This window comes from Teleopsis dalmanni, chromosome 2 (assembly GCF_002237135.1).
Source record: "Teleopsis dalmanni isolate 2A chromosome 2, ASM223713v2, whole genome shotgun sequence".
Taxonomy (NCBI): Eukaryota; Metazoa; Arthropoda; class Insecta; order Diptera; family Diopsidae; genus Teleopsis; species Teleopsis dalmanni.
Genome location: NC_051847.1, coordinates 88,302,143 through 88,319,729, shown reverse-complemented (window position 1 = coordinate 88,319,729; position 17,587 = coordinate 88,302,143). Strand labels below are relative to the sequence as shown.

The window sequence follows — 17,587 nt, the reverse complement described above, 5'->3', positions numbered from 1 at the left end:
AAACTTTTCGAAAAAATCTTCAAATATTTTAGTGTCAAGTTAACTAATGTCAGACATAAATTAAATCATATAACTAATTTTAAAATATATATTCATATAAGCTGAGTTTATTTTTCTGCATAATTTTTTCACGTTTTAATTAAATTTTGCACTATGTACAAAGTGCTCCAACGCAAACCGGGCTGAATGTGTATATTTACTCCCTCAATTTATGTTAATTAAACTTTTGTACCAGCAGCCTGTGAGGATATGTACTATAAGTATGAATATGAATCTGCTGGTGTGTGCCTGATTGTGTGGCTTTAATAGCTTAATGTAGTTACTCCGGCATTTAGTGTCTTCTTGCATGGAGGCACACAACCGGCACACTCGTGCCCAGCCCACACATGCGAATGAGTGTACATTAAAAGCACAACCTTCAGCGGAATTGTTATTTCATGCTGTGCATATCCTTACAGTAGGAATCCAAAAAATTTTACCATAAAAAAGCACTTTGTGATGCGGTTGTGTGTACGAAAGTATCTAGAATGTGTTTGTGGATAGGTGCCAGGGGAAACAAGCACAACCTTGTAGCGTAGCAGGAAGCCTTTAACAAAAAAGAAAGCTCCAGGTTTAATATCTCTCGCAGACCAAAAACGCAGGACATAAAATCAGCAAGTGTTTCATGTCGTTCGTTCGCTTTCCTCACATTACTCTTTCAACTGATCACTCTTTTATCCATATTTAAGGACGGTTATATTTTTGGTATCCTTGTGAGCGCGTGTTTTTTATGCGTTTGTTTAACAAATTTTTTAATTTTGCAAAAACAGTAAAAGTGCGAAAAAATAACATTGCAGTTTACGTGGTGCAGCCATATGTGCTCCTGTGTGCATTAGCTATCCCACCGCCGTTTCGCAGTTTATGGATGTAATACCATTTCTCACCTATGCCATTTTTTGGCGTTCCGTTGTTTGTTTATGGACGCATATTTTTGCATGAGAAAGTGTGACTTTGCTTTCAAGTTTATGTCGGAGCATATTTTGAAATTTTAAAAATTGGAGTTTATAGTAGGTATCTGTGGTAACAATAGTTTCAGAGAACGTGAATAGATGTGGCTGCGGTTTACTGATTCCACCTGAGTCCAAATATAGTTTAACATGTAAGAATGCGTGAAAAAACTGAAACAAAGAAATTTAATATTATTTATTGGTTACATATATTTTTAAATCAATTTAGGAAAAAAAATTTTATTTTTATATAAGGTATTTAGTGAAAAATCAGTGCACATGAAAAAGTTCTTAATCTCGGAGAGGGGTATCAAAAAAAAAATTGTTTTATAAATGACTTAACTAAGATTGTCCTTAGTCCTAAGAGACATAAGACAACGCTTTCGAGGTAGTATAAAAAAGAAAGGCTTATAAATTACTAAAGATCGAGTACTTGTTATTATAGCAAAGTTCAAGTATTTTCGGGTATTAATTTCAAAGTGCCTCTTATCCTGGCTTGTTCTCAATAATATCTCACCTAGCTGAAAAACAAAACATAGTAAAGAAATATAATTTGTTGAACAATATTATGCATAAAAGGGTTAAAGACTGTTATACATTTTGCTTACAATTATTCCATTAATATTGAGATATCCTTCGAAAAATACTAAAATTACAATTTAATATAATAATAATAGCATATAATAATTACTATAATAAATAGTCTCTAATTATCATGTACATTTTTTTTAACAAGTAAATTTATTTTTGCAGAGAAAATAATTAAAGTAGTTCAGAAAAAATGGCTCAACCACAACTGATGCAAATTAAACTATCCCGTTTCGATGCTCAACCATGGGGTTTCCGTTTACAGGGTGGCGTTGACTTTGCTGCTCCATTGCTAGTGCAAAAGGTAAGAATCTATTTATATCATAAATTATATCATACTATAAAAAGAAAAAACAAATAATATTAAGTACTTCGTAGCACAGTATTTTTTTGAATTTTAAGAGAATTATGTTGTAAGAGTCCGGAATCTTCAGATACCGAAATGTCTGGATTACTGAAGGATTTCTATTTTTATGTATCACATAACAAATTATCATTATTATATCATTTATAAATTATATAGCTATAAAATAAAAAATACAATATTTTCCATTTCGAATATAATCTGTCTGTTTATATAAGCTATCTACTTCTCCAGTATTCTTGTAAACTAATTTCTGATGAATTCATGTAAAGGGTTTTCGAAAAAAAAATTCGAAAACGAATTCAAAGAAAGCAGTAAAACAATTTGTGTTCCTTTTATTACTATGACGTTATTAGCTTTCTCTGGTATACAGAAATTATAATCAAAACTATATTCCAATATCGCGCTGTCTCGATTACCATGATGTCCTTTTTGTTGAGAGCATAAACAGAGAGAAATAAACAACTTTAAGTGATCTGGAATGAAACATAATTAAACATTTATTAAAAGAATACATGAGCATTCTGATCTTCTGATATTTATAATTTTAAGGCATTTATAATTATATTTCATATAACGTCCTAATGCAATATCTTTCAATTATTTGAAAGATTAGATTATTTAAACTTGAGTTAGAATTTAATGGAACTTAACAAATTTTTTGGTTACCCTTTCTAAAATTTTTCTTTAAACTATTTTGAAAGTCAATGGTCACTGCCATATCAATTTCATCATAGATGAGCTATGAAAGAGAGGAAATATGGCTCAAATTAATGATCACTTAATGATCAGTAGACCTATAGTCAAAACTAAATATTTTAAACAAACAGTGGAGTAAAGAAGAGTCGAATTGACTTACAATCTGACACATCTGGCCAAGCTTAAATTTAAAAAATCATATAGACTTTCTTTTATATGTAATGTATCTCAAGAATACGAATTATACTCAATAAATATAAATAAATAAATAAATAAAGAAGTCAGCAGACACTTTTTATGTTTCTAAAGTGTCATTAACAAAGTTATTACATCTGAATGACTAAATATTGGATTAGAGGGCCTAATTCCTCTATCACAATGGTATCACTATGTACGTGAAATTGGTATAATAGGACTTTTATGACCGCAGTACCAGCTGTTAGGCGATTTCATGTCAATAATTTTAATATAAATAATATGTAATATCATTTAATATTCATGCGAAATATATAATATTGAGTAATACGAATGGTAGAATAATAGAATTCATTGGTAATCAACGAATGGTCGAAGACATCCATTACATTCTATTTAAATGTACTGGTGGACAGGTTTCCTGAGATAATTTTGAATTATATTATACATATATATATATATGTATATGGAACCGAACACTAGAGAAAGAACTCCAAGCAAGCGGAATAACCTTTGGAGAAATTAAAACACTGGCATGAAATCGTGACAGTAGGAAAAAGTTCGTTATGGCCCAATGTTCTCCTGGGAACGTAATGGAATGAAAAAGAAGAAGATATACATTGTGACCGAAAGGTTTTCGGAGGTTCTCATTTAAAATTCGCGCGCTGTATATTTTTCGATATTTTAAGTTTATGTAGTTTGGCAGCACTGTCCTTAATTACTATGCCAAAAATGAGCGCGATCTGTCGGACAGTTCGTTTACGGCAGCTGTTGAAACCAGTTCACCTCAGTAGTGCGTTGCGAAAAAAACAATGGAAAAAAATATTGAACAAAGAGTTTGCATCAAATTTTGTTTTTCGAACGAAATTTCGTGTGCAGAATCGTTGCGAATGCTACAAAAGGCTTATGGGGAATCAGTTTTATCGAAAACTCAAGTTTATGAGTGGTACAAAGCCTTTCAGGACTGTCGTACGACCGTCGAAGACATGCCGCGTTCTGGACGACCTTCGACCTCTACCACCGACGAAAACATTGAAAAGGCAAAGGAAATCGTGTTCAAAAATCCTCATGTGAGTGTTAGAGAGATAGCACGAGAGCTAGGCATCGGTCGTGAGATGGCTCGTTTGATTTTGGTGGACAATTTGTGTATGCGACGTGTCAACGCCCGGCTTGTTCCGATTCACCTCAATTTGTTCAACATTATCAACGATTTTAAGGCCAAACATTCAATAAATACCATCGAACAGCCACCGTATTCACCTGATCTTGCACCGTGTGACTTTTTCCTGTTTCCCAACCTCAAATTACCACTCAGAGGAACGCGTTTTGAATCCATAGAAGACGTAAAACAGAATTCGCAGAGGGAACTCAAAGCCATACCGGAAAGCGCCTATAAAAAATGTTTTGATGATTGGAAGAAACGTTTGCATTTGTGTATCGCTTCTAATGGAGCATATTTTGAAGGAGATAAAATAAATATTGATGAAGATTAAGAATTTTGCGTTTTATTTATTTATGACCGGAAACTTTTCAAAGGTAACATATTTAAAAACTTTATACTAAATATATTGAAGGGAATAAAAAGCTTTTTCAGAAAAATGTTATAGTTATGATTTATTAATCATATCAAATTTAACAATATCTGTCTATAATAATAATAATAATGTCTATCGCATGTCAATCAGATAGAAATTTTTTTAAATATCCTTTGACGTTTAAATTATTATTGCGTTTAGAAAAAATATTTTGAGAGATTGCTACATTGCATTAATAAATAATACGTTTTCTATGTAGTCCCAAAGAATTCTAACATAAAATTTAAATATATTTTTTTTTTCATATACATTATGCAAAAATCTTCAAATAACTGAAATAAAAATAGCAGGAAAAAAGTATTTTATGATATTCAAGTTTATGATAAAGCATTTCAAATTTTGAAAAAATATATTTTTGCGCACGGCACACTTTCGTTATATATAGTCCAGACTGGATAGTAATTTATAGTTCGGTAAATTATATATTATCTCTAAATCTCTAAAATTATTTACTGAAAAAAAGTATATTTTTGCAAGCCGCCTAAGAACAAATCACATTCAGTCAAGACATAATTCTCATGCCAAATGTCAACGATAAAACATTCTGACTTTTGTTTTCAAATTCTAACAAGATTCACATGCTTCAAACAAAAGTAAAAATAAAATATTATAATATAATATTATTTATATTAAATAACGCCTACATGTATAAAAAATCTTTTAATTGTTTTTGTTATGTGCGTTCCTAGAATGTTCGAAACACAGCGGCATTCCATATACATATGGCATATTACGAGTATATTATGAAATGAATTACGATAGTTTGAATTTTTATCGCTTTCAACTGTAAACATTTTATATTAATTATTTAAGAAAAAAAATAAATAAATAAAGAAATATGTTTATTACCACACGTACTGCAACATTCATTCAAAGTTTCTTTAAATTTCAAGTGAATCACGGCTTTTCACTGTGTCCATCATGCAAATTGTTGACGGTCATCAACTAAAAACTAAAACCTCCAGTCAGTAAGGCAGCGATGCCGGAGCATTAATTCCATAATGTACGGGTATGAATACATGGAATCGGAAATGCTGACTCACCTCATATCGAAGCACATTTTTTATATTTAAATATATTTTTTTTCTGGAAATAATTTTAAAAAAACTTATATGCAAATTTATTCGGAAACTTATCTCAAATTGACTTTTAGAAAGTAAATAAAATATGAGCCTTCAATTAATTCTCCTACATTCTGTTGTGTCAACACTTTGATGTGAGATGGAATGCAAGTTATTAATATATATATCAACATACATATATTTAAAGTATTTAATATATAGTATTAAATTAGCATATAGTTTTCGCAAACATTAAAGCCATTGAGTTATTTATTTAATTATTTTGGTTAATATAAATATTTACAAGAGAATTCATCTATATTGTATGGAAGCACTTAAAAGATTGTTTATGGACTATAAACTTTTATTTATTATTAAAGTTGGCTATTTTGTATGAATTTATTATTTAAAAAAAAAACTTAGTTTAATATTCCTTTAATTTCTATTATAATTATATATTTAAAATTAATTAAATACGCATACATTACTTCTCAGAAATTATAGATATGAAATACTTCATTTATATTCGCAACAAAATAGGATATCTGGCTTACAAACTCCTCCTCCTCCACTGCGAATGTATCATATACTTTAAATTAAATTTAATTGCAAATGCATAAGCACATATGCATTCATACAATACATTATAATCTTTAACAAAATGGTTTTCTAATAAAATCGCATATAGATAAATAAATTTAAAATAATAAAAATGTAATTCAGCGCCTAACAAAATATTTGATTGAAGTTGAAATGAGTAAAATTCTGTAAGCCATTGAAATATTGACTGAGCAAATTAAAATAATAATACAACAAAATCGATGTAATCCGAGTATATACAGCTCCACAGATTAAAAGGGCTATAAAATTGGCAAACCACATATGTCAGCACTAATTAGTCCAGAGATAAATTGAACAATACAGCCGCAATTTATGCTTGCAGTTGCAATGCTAGTGCCAGTGTCAGTGCCACTGCCAACACCAGTTCTCGGTCCAGCCACAACTACGTTAATCCTGTCATGGCGCTAGCTACGAACTGCATCAGAATGATAAACCAAAAATAAATATGCTTGTGTATATAAATATATAAATTTTTTTAAATGTTTAATATCGATAACGTAGATTTTTTAATATGGAATTATGGTTAAATTGATATATTTGTTGCATCAACGGATAAAATGCATATTTATTTTACTCACAACCAATTAATATACATATTTTAACATTTTTGTTTCGCAAATGAAGCCTTTTTACCTTAAAAGTAATTTAGTATTTATTCTCATTTAATTTTTATAAATTTATCTTAATTCGAATTGCACTTTGATGATGTCTGGATACATTGTTAAAGTTATTAATGAACATCATTTTCATTGTAGTTTATTTATTTTCTTAATTTCATATACGAGTATATTCGATTAATTTATTAAATTGATTGAACGTTTTTTGCAGGTCACATCGCTATCTTATATATTCCCGAATATCCAGTAGCAGTAATCGATTAATTTGAATCATAGTTTATAGTGCTGTGATTCGAGTCCTGTTGGATAAAAGATTTTATATGATTGTTGTTAACTTTTTTACTAAGTTAATACTTTTTTATAATAGCGGGGTTTTTTCTTAACAACATACAAATTATATTTAAACCAAATTACACAAAATTGCAACCAATTAAACCAAATTTTCTATTTAAACCAAATTGCACCAACTTTACTTGATTAGTGTTTGGGATGAAAGAATTCTTATTTACGAAGGATTGTAAGCATATTTAGTTAAGTTTTTATTTAAATTTAAATTAAATAAATTAAATCATATAATAATATTTTACCTAATTAATCAATTCATTGTTTTTTTTAAAAAGAATGAAAAAATTATTTGAATTACCACAAATGAAACCAATTTACAACATAGAATTATAGACTTGGGACTGAAAATCGATATAAATTATGGAACGGAAACCGATACTGAACCGAACTGATGTAAATTTTTTTACATCATAAAATTGCAATATTTCATATTTGTAATATTTCATTCCATTCCGGTATGATCTAGTACTTAAAAGATTGTAGATTAGACAACATAGGTTGTAAAAAATTTTTATAAATTTAGAGAATTTTTGTCTATATTAGCACTATTTTGGTTAACAAAAATATACCCTTCAACTTCTACTAACAGCATAAAATACTGTCAGAATTATGTTATAGTACTTGAATAGATCAAAATACATAAACCATCCAAAATTATTGTTTGGTTGGTTCCAATATTGATTTAGTCTGTTAAAATAATGTTTTCGTACCACATCCTCGTTGCTGTTTACTTCGACAGCTTTTTTAAGTCCGAATCAGGGGAACTCTTAAAAACCTTTCGAAGTCCTTAACACTCGCTAGAAATCAGAAATTATTCAAAAGCGATTTATCCAGAGTAGCTGTTCCAGACTTCTATACTCAAACAGCATGGCAGATCTAATTTTATAGTTTCGTTTTCGTGTTGATGGTTATAGTATTGTAAGATACTCTATTTTGACTAGCTGTACTGTAATAGACAGAACATAACAACTCATTTTCTTTTTCTTCTTCTTCTATATATCGGTGATAATGCATATTTAAAATTTTATTCGGTTTATAGTCATTAACTAATAGTGTAAGTAGCCAGACTCTTTTATCTACGGCCCGATATTTGAAGGTTTTGATTTTATTATAAAATTACTAATATGGAATTATGCTAATTATACTAATTCCATATTAGTATGGAAGATATTTTTCTTGCTAGATCTTCAGTTTTTTGTTTCCCAGGTTCTTATTTTGCCAGTTCATTTCGTTTTTTGTTTTCCACTATTTGGATATTCAAGGACTTTGATAAGAAACACAGCATCTTTTGGTCAAAGTGATTAGTTGCCGACTCCTTTGTTTCACTAGGTCGGAGGTTTTAGTGGCGTAACTCAGAAATAATTGAGCTTAGCTTACTAATAAAATTAAATAAATAATAATGTTTTTTCTCTTTTATTTATTTATTTTAAAAATGTGTTAAGGGAAAAAACCTTTCTTGCATCATCTTAGAACTAACTTAAAAACTAACAAAAAACAGAGATAAACAATATTTACACAATAAATAACAATTTCAAATTATTAAATAATAAATTGAAAAATAAAAATTATAAAACAAAAAAAATTAAATTAAAAGTAAAAATTGTTTCAATAAGTAAAATAACATTAAATTCATATTGGATTTATAATATTTGGGTCAATCAAGCTACATTATTGAAAATACAAGAGCAAGATAACAACAATAAATAATAATATATTTTTGTATAATTAGTTAAAATATGATTTTAATTTTTAATTATAAATAAAAAATAATTACAAATATTATGAAAAATATTTAAATTTATATCATAAATTCTCAATGTTCTAATAACTTCAAGTTAAAGATTAAAATATTTATAAACAAATCCTGATTTATCTGTGAGAATCACAAAGTCTAAAGCATGCAGATTCCGTTTAATTTACATGTTTTGCTGTGATTTTCTAATTTTGTAATTAAATTACGCAAAATAATCCATGAAACACGCTAAACGATAAATATTTTAACAAAATATTCCAGAGCAAAGACAAAGTTTTACACAATCCTGCGAGAGACGCAAGCGAATGCATATTCACTGCATACCCTGTTTTGTACTGAGGACTCGGCACTATTTTGATGCGCTTGGAACGTTCCTTGAACGCTTCTCCGTTCATACCATCCTTGCTGATGTTTTCACTGCATTGATGAAGAGATGCGCTTGATTTTTCCATCATTCGCTCGTTTGTATTTACTCCAATTGCTTGGAACAACATTGGCCAAAGTAGGTTGCTGGCACACTGACATAAACAGGGCATTTTGCACTCGTGCTGCTTACTTAAGGTATCCATGTTTCACTTAAAATTTTGTGCTCCATTTGCACTACTTGCAACAGTTGCATGGAGCAAGCCACTAGACAGATGCTGCATGCAACTGAACTTGTGTAAGCACTGCAGCTTAACTTTAGCCCTAGTCTGTTTTCAGTTAACACAAGCGATCGTCTTAACATTCTTCACAGCTTTGGTGCATTTAATTTAATTATTTTACAGCCATGCACTTGCTATGTTTGTTTAGTGGCAACTATGTATCTGCGCTGTACAAAATCAAATTACATACTTACATCTTCAGGTTGGTGCGTGTCTTCGCCTGTGAGCGAATGCAGAAAATTATCATTATTTGCAGATAATTGAACAAACATAAATGCAGTGCTAAGGAGACAATTTTCGCCTCAGTCTCGACTTCAGTCTCCATAAAGCATGTCAAATGTTCGCTTAAGGGCACTTTTACTTTTAAGCACAGACAGATATGCGATTTAATTAAATTCAAAATTTTTACTCAAAGCTCTTTTATCCGCGCAGAGGTGTACGAGTATCTACAGCACATAAATTTGTACTGCAGTATTTATTTTTATTCATATTTTCAAGTACGAATGTGTAAATGAATTTTTTGCTCATTTTATGGGCACATTCAGTTAAAGTGCACTTAAGTGAGTGCGTTGCCAGCGGCAGTAATTGATATTCAGTCAATTATAGATACATTAATGCCATAAAATGGATATACGTTTAGGTACATTAATAATTTTGACTTTAAATAAATATGAAGTACAAGTATCTTTCAAAAAACAATTCGTACCTTTCGGTGAATTTGAAAGTTGAAAACAAATATCTAAAAATATGGAAGTTGTTAATAATATTAAAAATATTATTAAAAAATATTATTTTTTATAAATATAATATGTATTTATATTATATATATACCGAATATAACATTTGATATTTTAATGAACTAAAAGAAGCTTCAGAATACAAATTGCTGTCAAATAAATATATGCCTATTTTCTTAATATAAAGATGACATTGTGCTTTAGAAAGTTGTACAGTACTTGAAGATATATGCGACATTATTTAAGAATCTGGTTTTATTTATTTAAATCGCGAGCTAAATTTATAAAAAAATAGTAAAATAAAATTTAGAACTTTTTGAGTTTTTATTATTTTACATTTTTACTTAAAATCAGTTTCTTTCTACTCTATAGAATTCACTAATTAAACAAAGTTATTGTTAGTTTTTGCTATTAAAAAGCACTTTTTATTAACACAAATAGGAACTGATTGTATAAGTTCATAGTAGAAGAATTTAAAAATTGGATTAACAATGTTTAATATATTAGATGGTTTTTCAAACTATAATTTTTTATTTTTGTCTTCTCCAGATTTTTGAATTATTTTTTATTTAAGTCAAAACCGTAGTACACAGAGATTTAATATAATACATAGTGAAAGTATGTATATAAGTTCATTGCGAGAAAGAAAATAGTTTATGTATAATTGAAATTTGTTCATCAGGGTTTAATACTTTTCCCCATAAAAATGTACGTACATATATATTATGTACTACATGTAATCAACGGCAGGGAACTGGACGTCAATTGTGCCGCTAATATAAAACTCATCTCAAAGGAGGATATATATACTTCTCTTTTTTAATACATTAAGTGAAGCCATTGTTTTTATTCTTGAAAGTTTTTTTTTTGCTAGTAACAATTCATTTGATTTTTAGGGATGGTGCTAATTACAATAATTACCTTAAAAATATTCCGTAAGACTTTTCATTGTTTATTCTCGGAAGTATTCAAATTCAGAAAAATCTAAATAAGATTAGTTTAATAGAAGTAATTCAAATTGTGTATTTTACATTTTGATTATAAATTTTTTAATGGATTATTCCATCTTTTTTGCTTTTTGTTCGAAGCATAGTAAGCATCACGGGTACCATGGATTTTTGGCGGCATTTATATAATATGTAGAATATTCGAAATTATTGTGCGCTCAATGGATGAAATGTGGTGAATATTAGACCCTTTAGGCGCCTCTCGTTCTATTACTGCTTTTCGTTAACTTTTTACAATTATTTTATATAATAATATTTAATTTCAAAGTTACATATCTTAACAACAATTGGTTTTACTTCAGTAATGAGACTTTTAAGAGAAAATTTTTTAATATTATATACTCGTATATATGCAGTATGTATCTTAGAACACATTTGTAGGACAACTGGTGAGAATGATAATAAGAATAATATATTATTTTAAAAATAATTCAATACACTCTAGCACCATTTTGTATTGTCTACTAGAAACAATAGAAATTAATTAAATTGGATTAACCACTCGGGGATTTTCAAAGCCATAAATCATTCTGTTAAGTTCGTTTAACTCTGTAAACTGACTTAAAACTTAAGTAAATGCTGTAAAAATTTCTGTTCCTTGTTGAAGTTATTAATTGCAAATCTTGTTAGGATTAAGCACAATGACTAGCTTAAGGGCAAAAGAGTAAAATAATTTTCTTAAGGATTAAAAGACATTTTCCTTTTGTATTTTTTATTTTTTTTGTATTGAAAAAACAGCCATCAACATTTAAAGACCAATTTCTGTCGCTTTGCAATCCTGATGCCATGAGTATTCTTGCAGTTTTTTATTCCTCTCTACTGGAAAAGGAATGACTTACAGTGGTGAAATTATTTCGAATGTAATTTATTTATTTTGTTTTTTCTTTAACAGTTTTTTATTGTTTTATTATATTTTGGAAAGTTTATTTTAACTTTGTGATGGTATAAAAATAAGCTACTCATCTGCTTAAATCGGATTAATTTATGACTTCTGCATGGCGCTTTTGAAGCATTTTTGTTTTCGGATGCCACTTTTTTGTTTCTGGATGTTTTTGTTGCACTCCCAAAGGACCACACACACAAATCAGACTGGCCGCATATATTAATTTGAACCGCCGTTACACGCTGTAATGGCAGGTATCGCTGCACGTTGCCTCGACAACCTCCGTATCCGTTGGACTTAAAACACGTAGGACACTAAAATTTCGTACAAATGGCAGTACAAATAAGACAAAAGCACAAAGCTACCGAGAAAGCTAGCGTTGCCGGCTAAGCTGAGAGTAAGGACATACAAAACGGATTGAACTTGGCCAAAACATTTACAGGATGCAAAAGTCCTTTCGCCTTTCTACATTGAAAGGCGAATTGAGCTGAATGAAATGAAATAATATGAAGACTCGGTTAAAGGGGGGAGGGAAGCAATGTGTTTTACTGCCCTTGGCTGGTGTAAATCTGTTTTTCATGTTCGTGGTGTTCAGTTTTTGGTTTTGTCTATGTTTTTTGCTATAGTTTTTGTTCTTGTTTTGTCTGGTGAAGTTGCTGGAAATGTTCCGTATCCCGACAACATCAACGAAGCTCAAATTGAAGCTGCTATCCAAGCAATAGCGAAATTAGTGGAGAAGTCATTAATTATTTTTTCAACTACGAGAAAAACATTGAAATTTCAGAAATTTAACTTTTTACTCTTATGCTCTTGACTGCCATTTTGGCTGTTTAAAAATTTTAAAAATAAAATGAAATATTATGAAAAAATTGAACATTTTGCTTGTTTACATGTCCTTGCGGAGGGGTCGTGTCTGAGCACTGAATGAGCATAATTAATGTTGACACAAAGATTTTTTTGGAGGTAATAAATATTTTAAAATTTCTAAATATTAAATTTGTTAACTTAATTGACTCCATGCTATATGACAGTACGAGTTCTGTTCAAAGATAACATGTTCGCGATAAGTATTTCAACGATTTGAAATAGTCTTGTCTGATTAATGAATATTTTTGAAATTATTTATTTTATGACACTTATTCAAGTATATTTTAATTCGTTCTGCGGTTTAATCGAATTAACTTACTTAAGCTTTTATTTAGGTTTTAAATTTTAATTGCGTCAAAATAAAACTTGCACTTTCTTTATGGGCGCTTTGATATTGTCGGCTGCGGTCAGCGTCCGATTAATTTACTCCGACATTTTATTGAAAGCGCAGCTTGTTACGATATTGGCATTGGGTAACCAATTGTAAAATTGTAAAATTCTAAATATGTAAAACCACACAAGTTGTGCCGCGAACTTTGAAGTGCACAGATTGATATGCTCTGACGCATGAACCACTTGTCCACACAAACAGTTCTCAACTATCGCATTATTCAGTTCAAATTGCACTGAGCATGTCGTTTTTCTAAAAAATTAGGTCAGCATTATTTATTAGATATTTATTCTATTTCACTTACAATCACTCAAACGTCCGTTTTAGACTCTGACTTGAAGTTGATGAAAGAAAAAGAATTATATTATAAATGTACGCATTTATTTACAATTTGTTGTAATATATTTACTCATTTGTATAAAAATAAATAATACTAAAAATACAAATGTTAAAATGAATAAGTATCAAATTTTAAATATTTAACACTTTACTGAGACATAATTACTTCATCGATGGCAATGTATCGTATGAAATCGGGACTTCTCGAACAAGCCCCGTAAAGTTAAATGTTGTTTATAATCAACTATTATCCTCAAAGGGTTAATTTATTATGGATATATATAAAAATATACAAAATTAGTTTAAAATTATGTATGTTGGTTTATATATACGGAGATAAGATATAATGTGCCTTATGGCACAATGCTCTTTGCTATATCTCTAGACAGAAGTTACAACAATAAGAAGAAGGTGGCATAAATCAATCAATCTCTATGCCTCTACCCAATAATACAGTCGAAATAATTTTTTTGCCTACGATAGAGTTACGCAGCCGTCAGTCAGTAGACAGCAGTACATTTCTGTAAAATATTGTATTGTCATCTTCAACAATGCTAGTTTTCTGGAATATATTGGTACCGATATTTGCAGAATAAATTAAATATTTAAACGGTATTATATTTCTGCGGTAATATAGCACTATCTGCTGTATTGAACAACACGACTAGGAAATCGTTGTTCAAAAGACCTGAAAAGAATAATCTACTAATCGGATCTTCTTTAATATAATATAGTATATAATATAACATATATAATTTAATATAGAATACTAAATGCCTGAACAGGATAGCACACTGATTATAATAGAAACAATGTTTACAGTAGCTCGCCTACTTCTAGCAACTTAAGGGCATTACAATGGACAATAATTGACTCTATGTGAATATATTTATACTTGTGTTGACATATGCGCTCTCAACCTAATTCTATCTAGAGGTTCATATAGTCCTTATTCAAAAGTATCTCTTATAACTTTGAACAATTTGCTTTCTTTGAGAGTCTTATGATACTATCGAAAACAATTTTTCACAGTTCTTTGTGGTCTCCTTACAGAGGCTGATATCTGTTAAGAAGTAGTTGCTTGATAGATTTTCTGTTGTTTTCTAGAAATAGATAGCGTATATTGGTGAATGTTTTAAGTAGTTATGCTTACCTGGGTATTAAGTAATCCTTAGTTACAAGGCATGTAATATAAGCAATTCGATCCTAGCTAAGTCAATTGGTATTCTGGTGAAGATGGTAAGAAAGATTTTGTAGAATGTGAAAAGATTTATTAATTTTCTCATTAAGTTTGCTTTTTGATCATATAGCTTATATCTTTGGATTAACATGCGATGTCAGTTGATCTTTCATATAGTTGCCCGTGATAGTCACTGTTAGATTAGGGGGCAAGACTTTAACTATAGTTTGGTTATTGATAAAGAGATTTTTATGTGTTTTTAAGTGACTGTTAGGAGCTATTTTAAGTGCTTCACGTCTACTTAAAATATATTTCAAATGACTAATATTTTTAGTGCTGTCTTAAGTGTATGTGATTTATTCGAAATAAATGCAATTAATATTTATTTTCTGTATATATTATGATGTGCATTATATATATTATAAATATTGTCACCAAATTATAGTTATGCGTAACAAAATAATATTAATAGCTAAAATATTATTTATAATTAAATTATTCAAAAAAAAAGTAAATGCGTACAGTATGTGTAGATTTATTTTTATTCATATTTATTTATATAACTAATTAAATTTTATTTCTTTTTCAGGTAAGGAAAATATACAATGAAATATAGTAATATATACTAAGTATTGGTAAGCGTTAAAAATTTTCTTTAAAGTGATTGTTATTGAACGAAACTATAAATATAGATAAACATCTCAACATATGAATGTGCTTAAAAAAAGTTTACAAAATATTAAGATAAACAAAGTTTCTTAAAATTTTATGAATAATTTTTCAAAAAAATGATTTTAAACCACTACTCTTTCTGGACTTTTTTTAGCACATACTTTTTTTAAAAAATATTAATATTTCAAAACAATATTCTGAATTTATGTTTATTACGTCAATACCTATTAAATATATATTTTGGTTAAAAACTCACTACTTTAATAAAATAATATTAAATAAATATGATATATAAAATAATTAATGAGTTTTTTTCGAACAGTAGTGAAATACAACAACAAAAATTTATTTTTTTTATATTATTTTAATTAATTGAATTTTTGGCTGACCATACAGCTGTTTCGAGTATTGCCAAACACCCATCATCAGTGGTCTTGGAAATAATTCTTGTATTTAATTATTCGTAAATAATTATTTTTTGAGACTGCAAGTACCAGGAATCGAACTCGGGTCCTGCCAAATGTGAAGCTCAGAATCAACGCACCTTAACCAACTGATCCAAAGCCGTACTTGACTTTTTTTGTTCGCATATTTTTCTGGAGTCTTGTTACTATTACTATGAAAGTTTTTACTAAAGTTTTTATAAATAATATTAAATGAAAAAGTAAATATTTAATTTTTTTTTTAAGTTTTTAATATAGAAGTAACAGTTTTGATATTATACGTTCTGAGAGATTTTAAAAACATTTGTATAAATTTACAAGCTAGAAATATATGTATTAACGTCATCGCTTACTTTACTAAACTTAAAACTTTATTTTAATTATGTCCGCTAGTGAATTTAAGAAACCTAATGCTTAGAGCAGATACTTTTATAAACTGTTTAATTGCCCGTTGCTTAGATACTTTACGAATGCTTCATCTTTACTGCAAGTTTCAATGGGAGTTCTTGTTCATTTATAACTTAAAGTTAAGTTACCGTAAATATGATAATATATATCTATATAAAAATACATGCATATATATGTACCACATATATGCATAATTCATATTTACTACTCAGTAAATGTGAGAATAAAATATTTCAAACTATTCTAAATAATTTTGAATATCTATATTTTCATTATTTTTAGTACTGTGTATAATACCTTAATGGAAATAATTTATCATCTGTCTTCGTTATTATTCCCATTTTGTTATTTTTGCACTTAAATAAATAATATTTATCAGAAGCCATTTAAGTTAAAAAAGTTAAGTAACTGAAATGTAATAAGTTATTTTGATTGATTACAAATTTATTTCCAACTGATCGTCAATAGTTTTCTTCTGCTTGTCAGAACCTTAAACTTATAATTTAATCAACTGAAAAATGTATATTATTACAAGAGAGTGAATGTGGACCCCAGTTTCGTTTTGATGTAAATATATTTTTTTGTTTAAGTTTTATGCTGAAATTAAGCTTTTGGAAAGAAACTATTCCAAAAAAATTAAGAGTAAAATTTAGTCGGTAATTTAGTGGACGTTTTCCAATATTTCATAATGCATTGCGTATCACACAAGGCGTGGACACATAACAAAGGAACCATCGGTAAAGACGCATATGTAATTCATTTCATATTCATATTCGATTATTGCTCTAAAATAATTTATATCGAAATTAAACTTATTTAGTCACTAATACCCTTTATCTATTCCTGTACTCCAATATTCTCACTTTCCAATATTCAAAACGATGCATGAAGTCTTCTAGTGAAGTCTTTTATAACTTACACCACTTCCTTAGTAGCTTCAATGGATTAAAATCCTGTTGCCTTTTATGCAGATGTGATCTTCGCAAACATATAAAAGGTCATAGTTTGCATGGTTGGACAAAAAACGTGAATGGTCTAATACAGTTATATTGTACTTATTTTTATTTTTAATAAAGGGGAAAGTACACTGCAACCGAAAAAATCTATTGCGCCCCTTAGTCGGATTAGAGTGTTTCTACAAGTCCAATTTGTTGTACTTAATTAGCAGCATGAGCCGACGAGTTTTCTAGAC

The 17,587-nt window shown here is 29.0% G+C and overlaps 1 protein-coding gene across 10 annotated transcripts in view; it reads left to right on the top strand.

Annotated features, from left to right (window-relative positions):
* Positions 1–1,735: 1,735 nt before the first annotated feature.
* LOC119679555 (PDZ and LIM domain protein Zasp) overlaps positions 1,736–17,587 on the top strand; it is a 96,751-nt gene continuing 80,899 nt past the window's right edge. For all 10 annotated transcript variants that reach the window (XM_038091975.1, XM_038091979.1, XM_038091978.1 and 7 more), the window contains exon 1: positions 1,736–1,878. In XM_038091975.1, the coding sequence (XP_037947903.1) occupies positions 1,768–1,878 (111 nt within the window). In that variant the 5' untranslated portion in view covers positions 1,736–1,767. The remainder of the gene's footprint in view (positions 1,879–17,587) is intronic.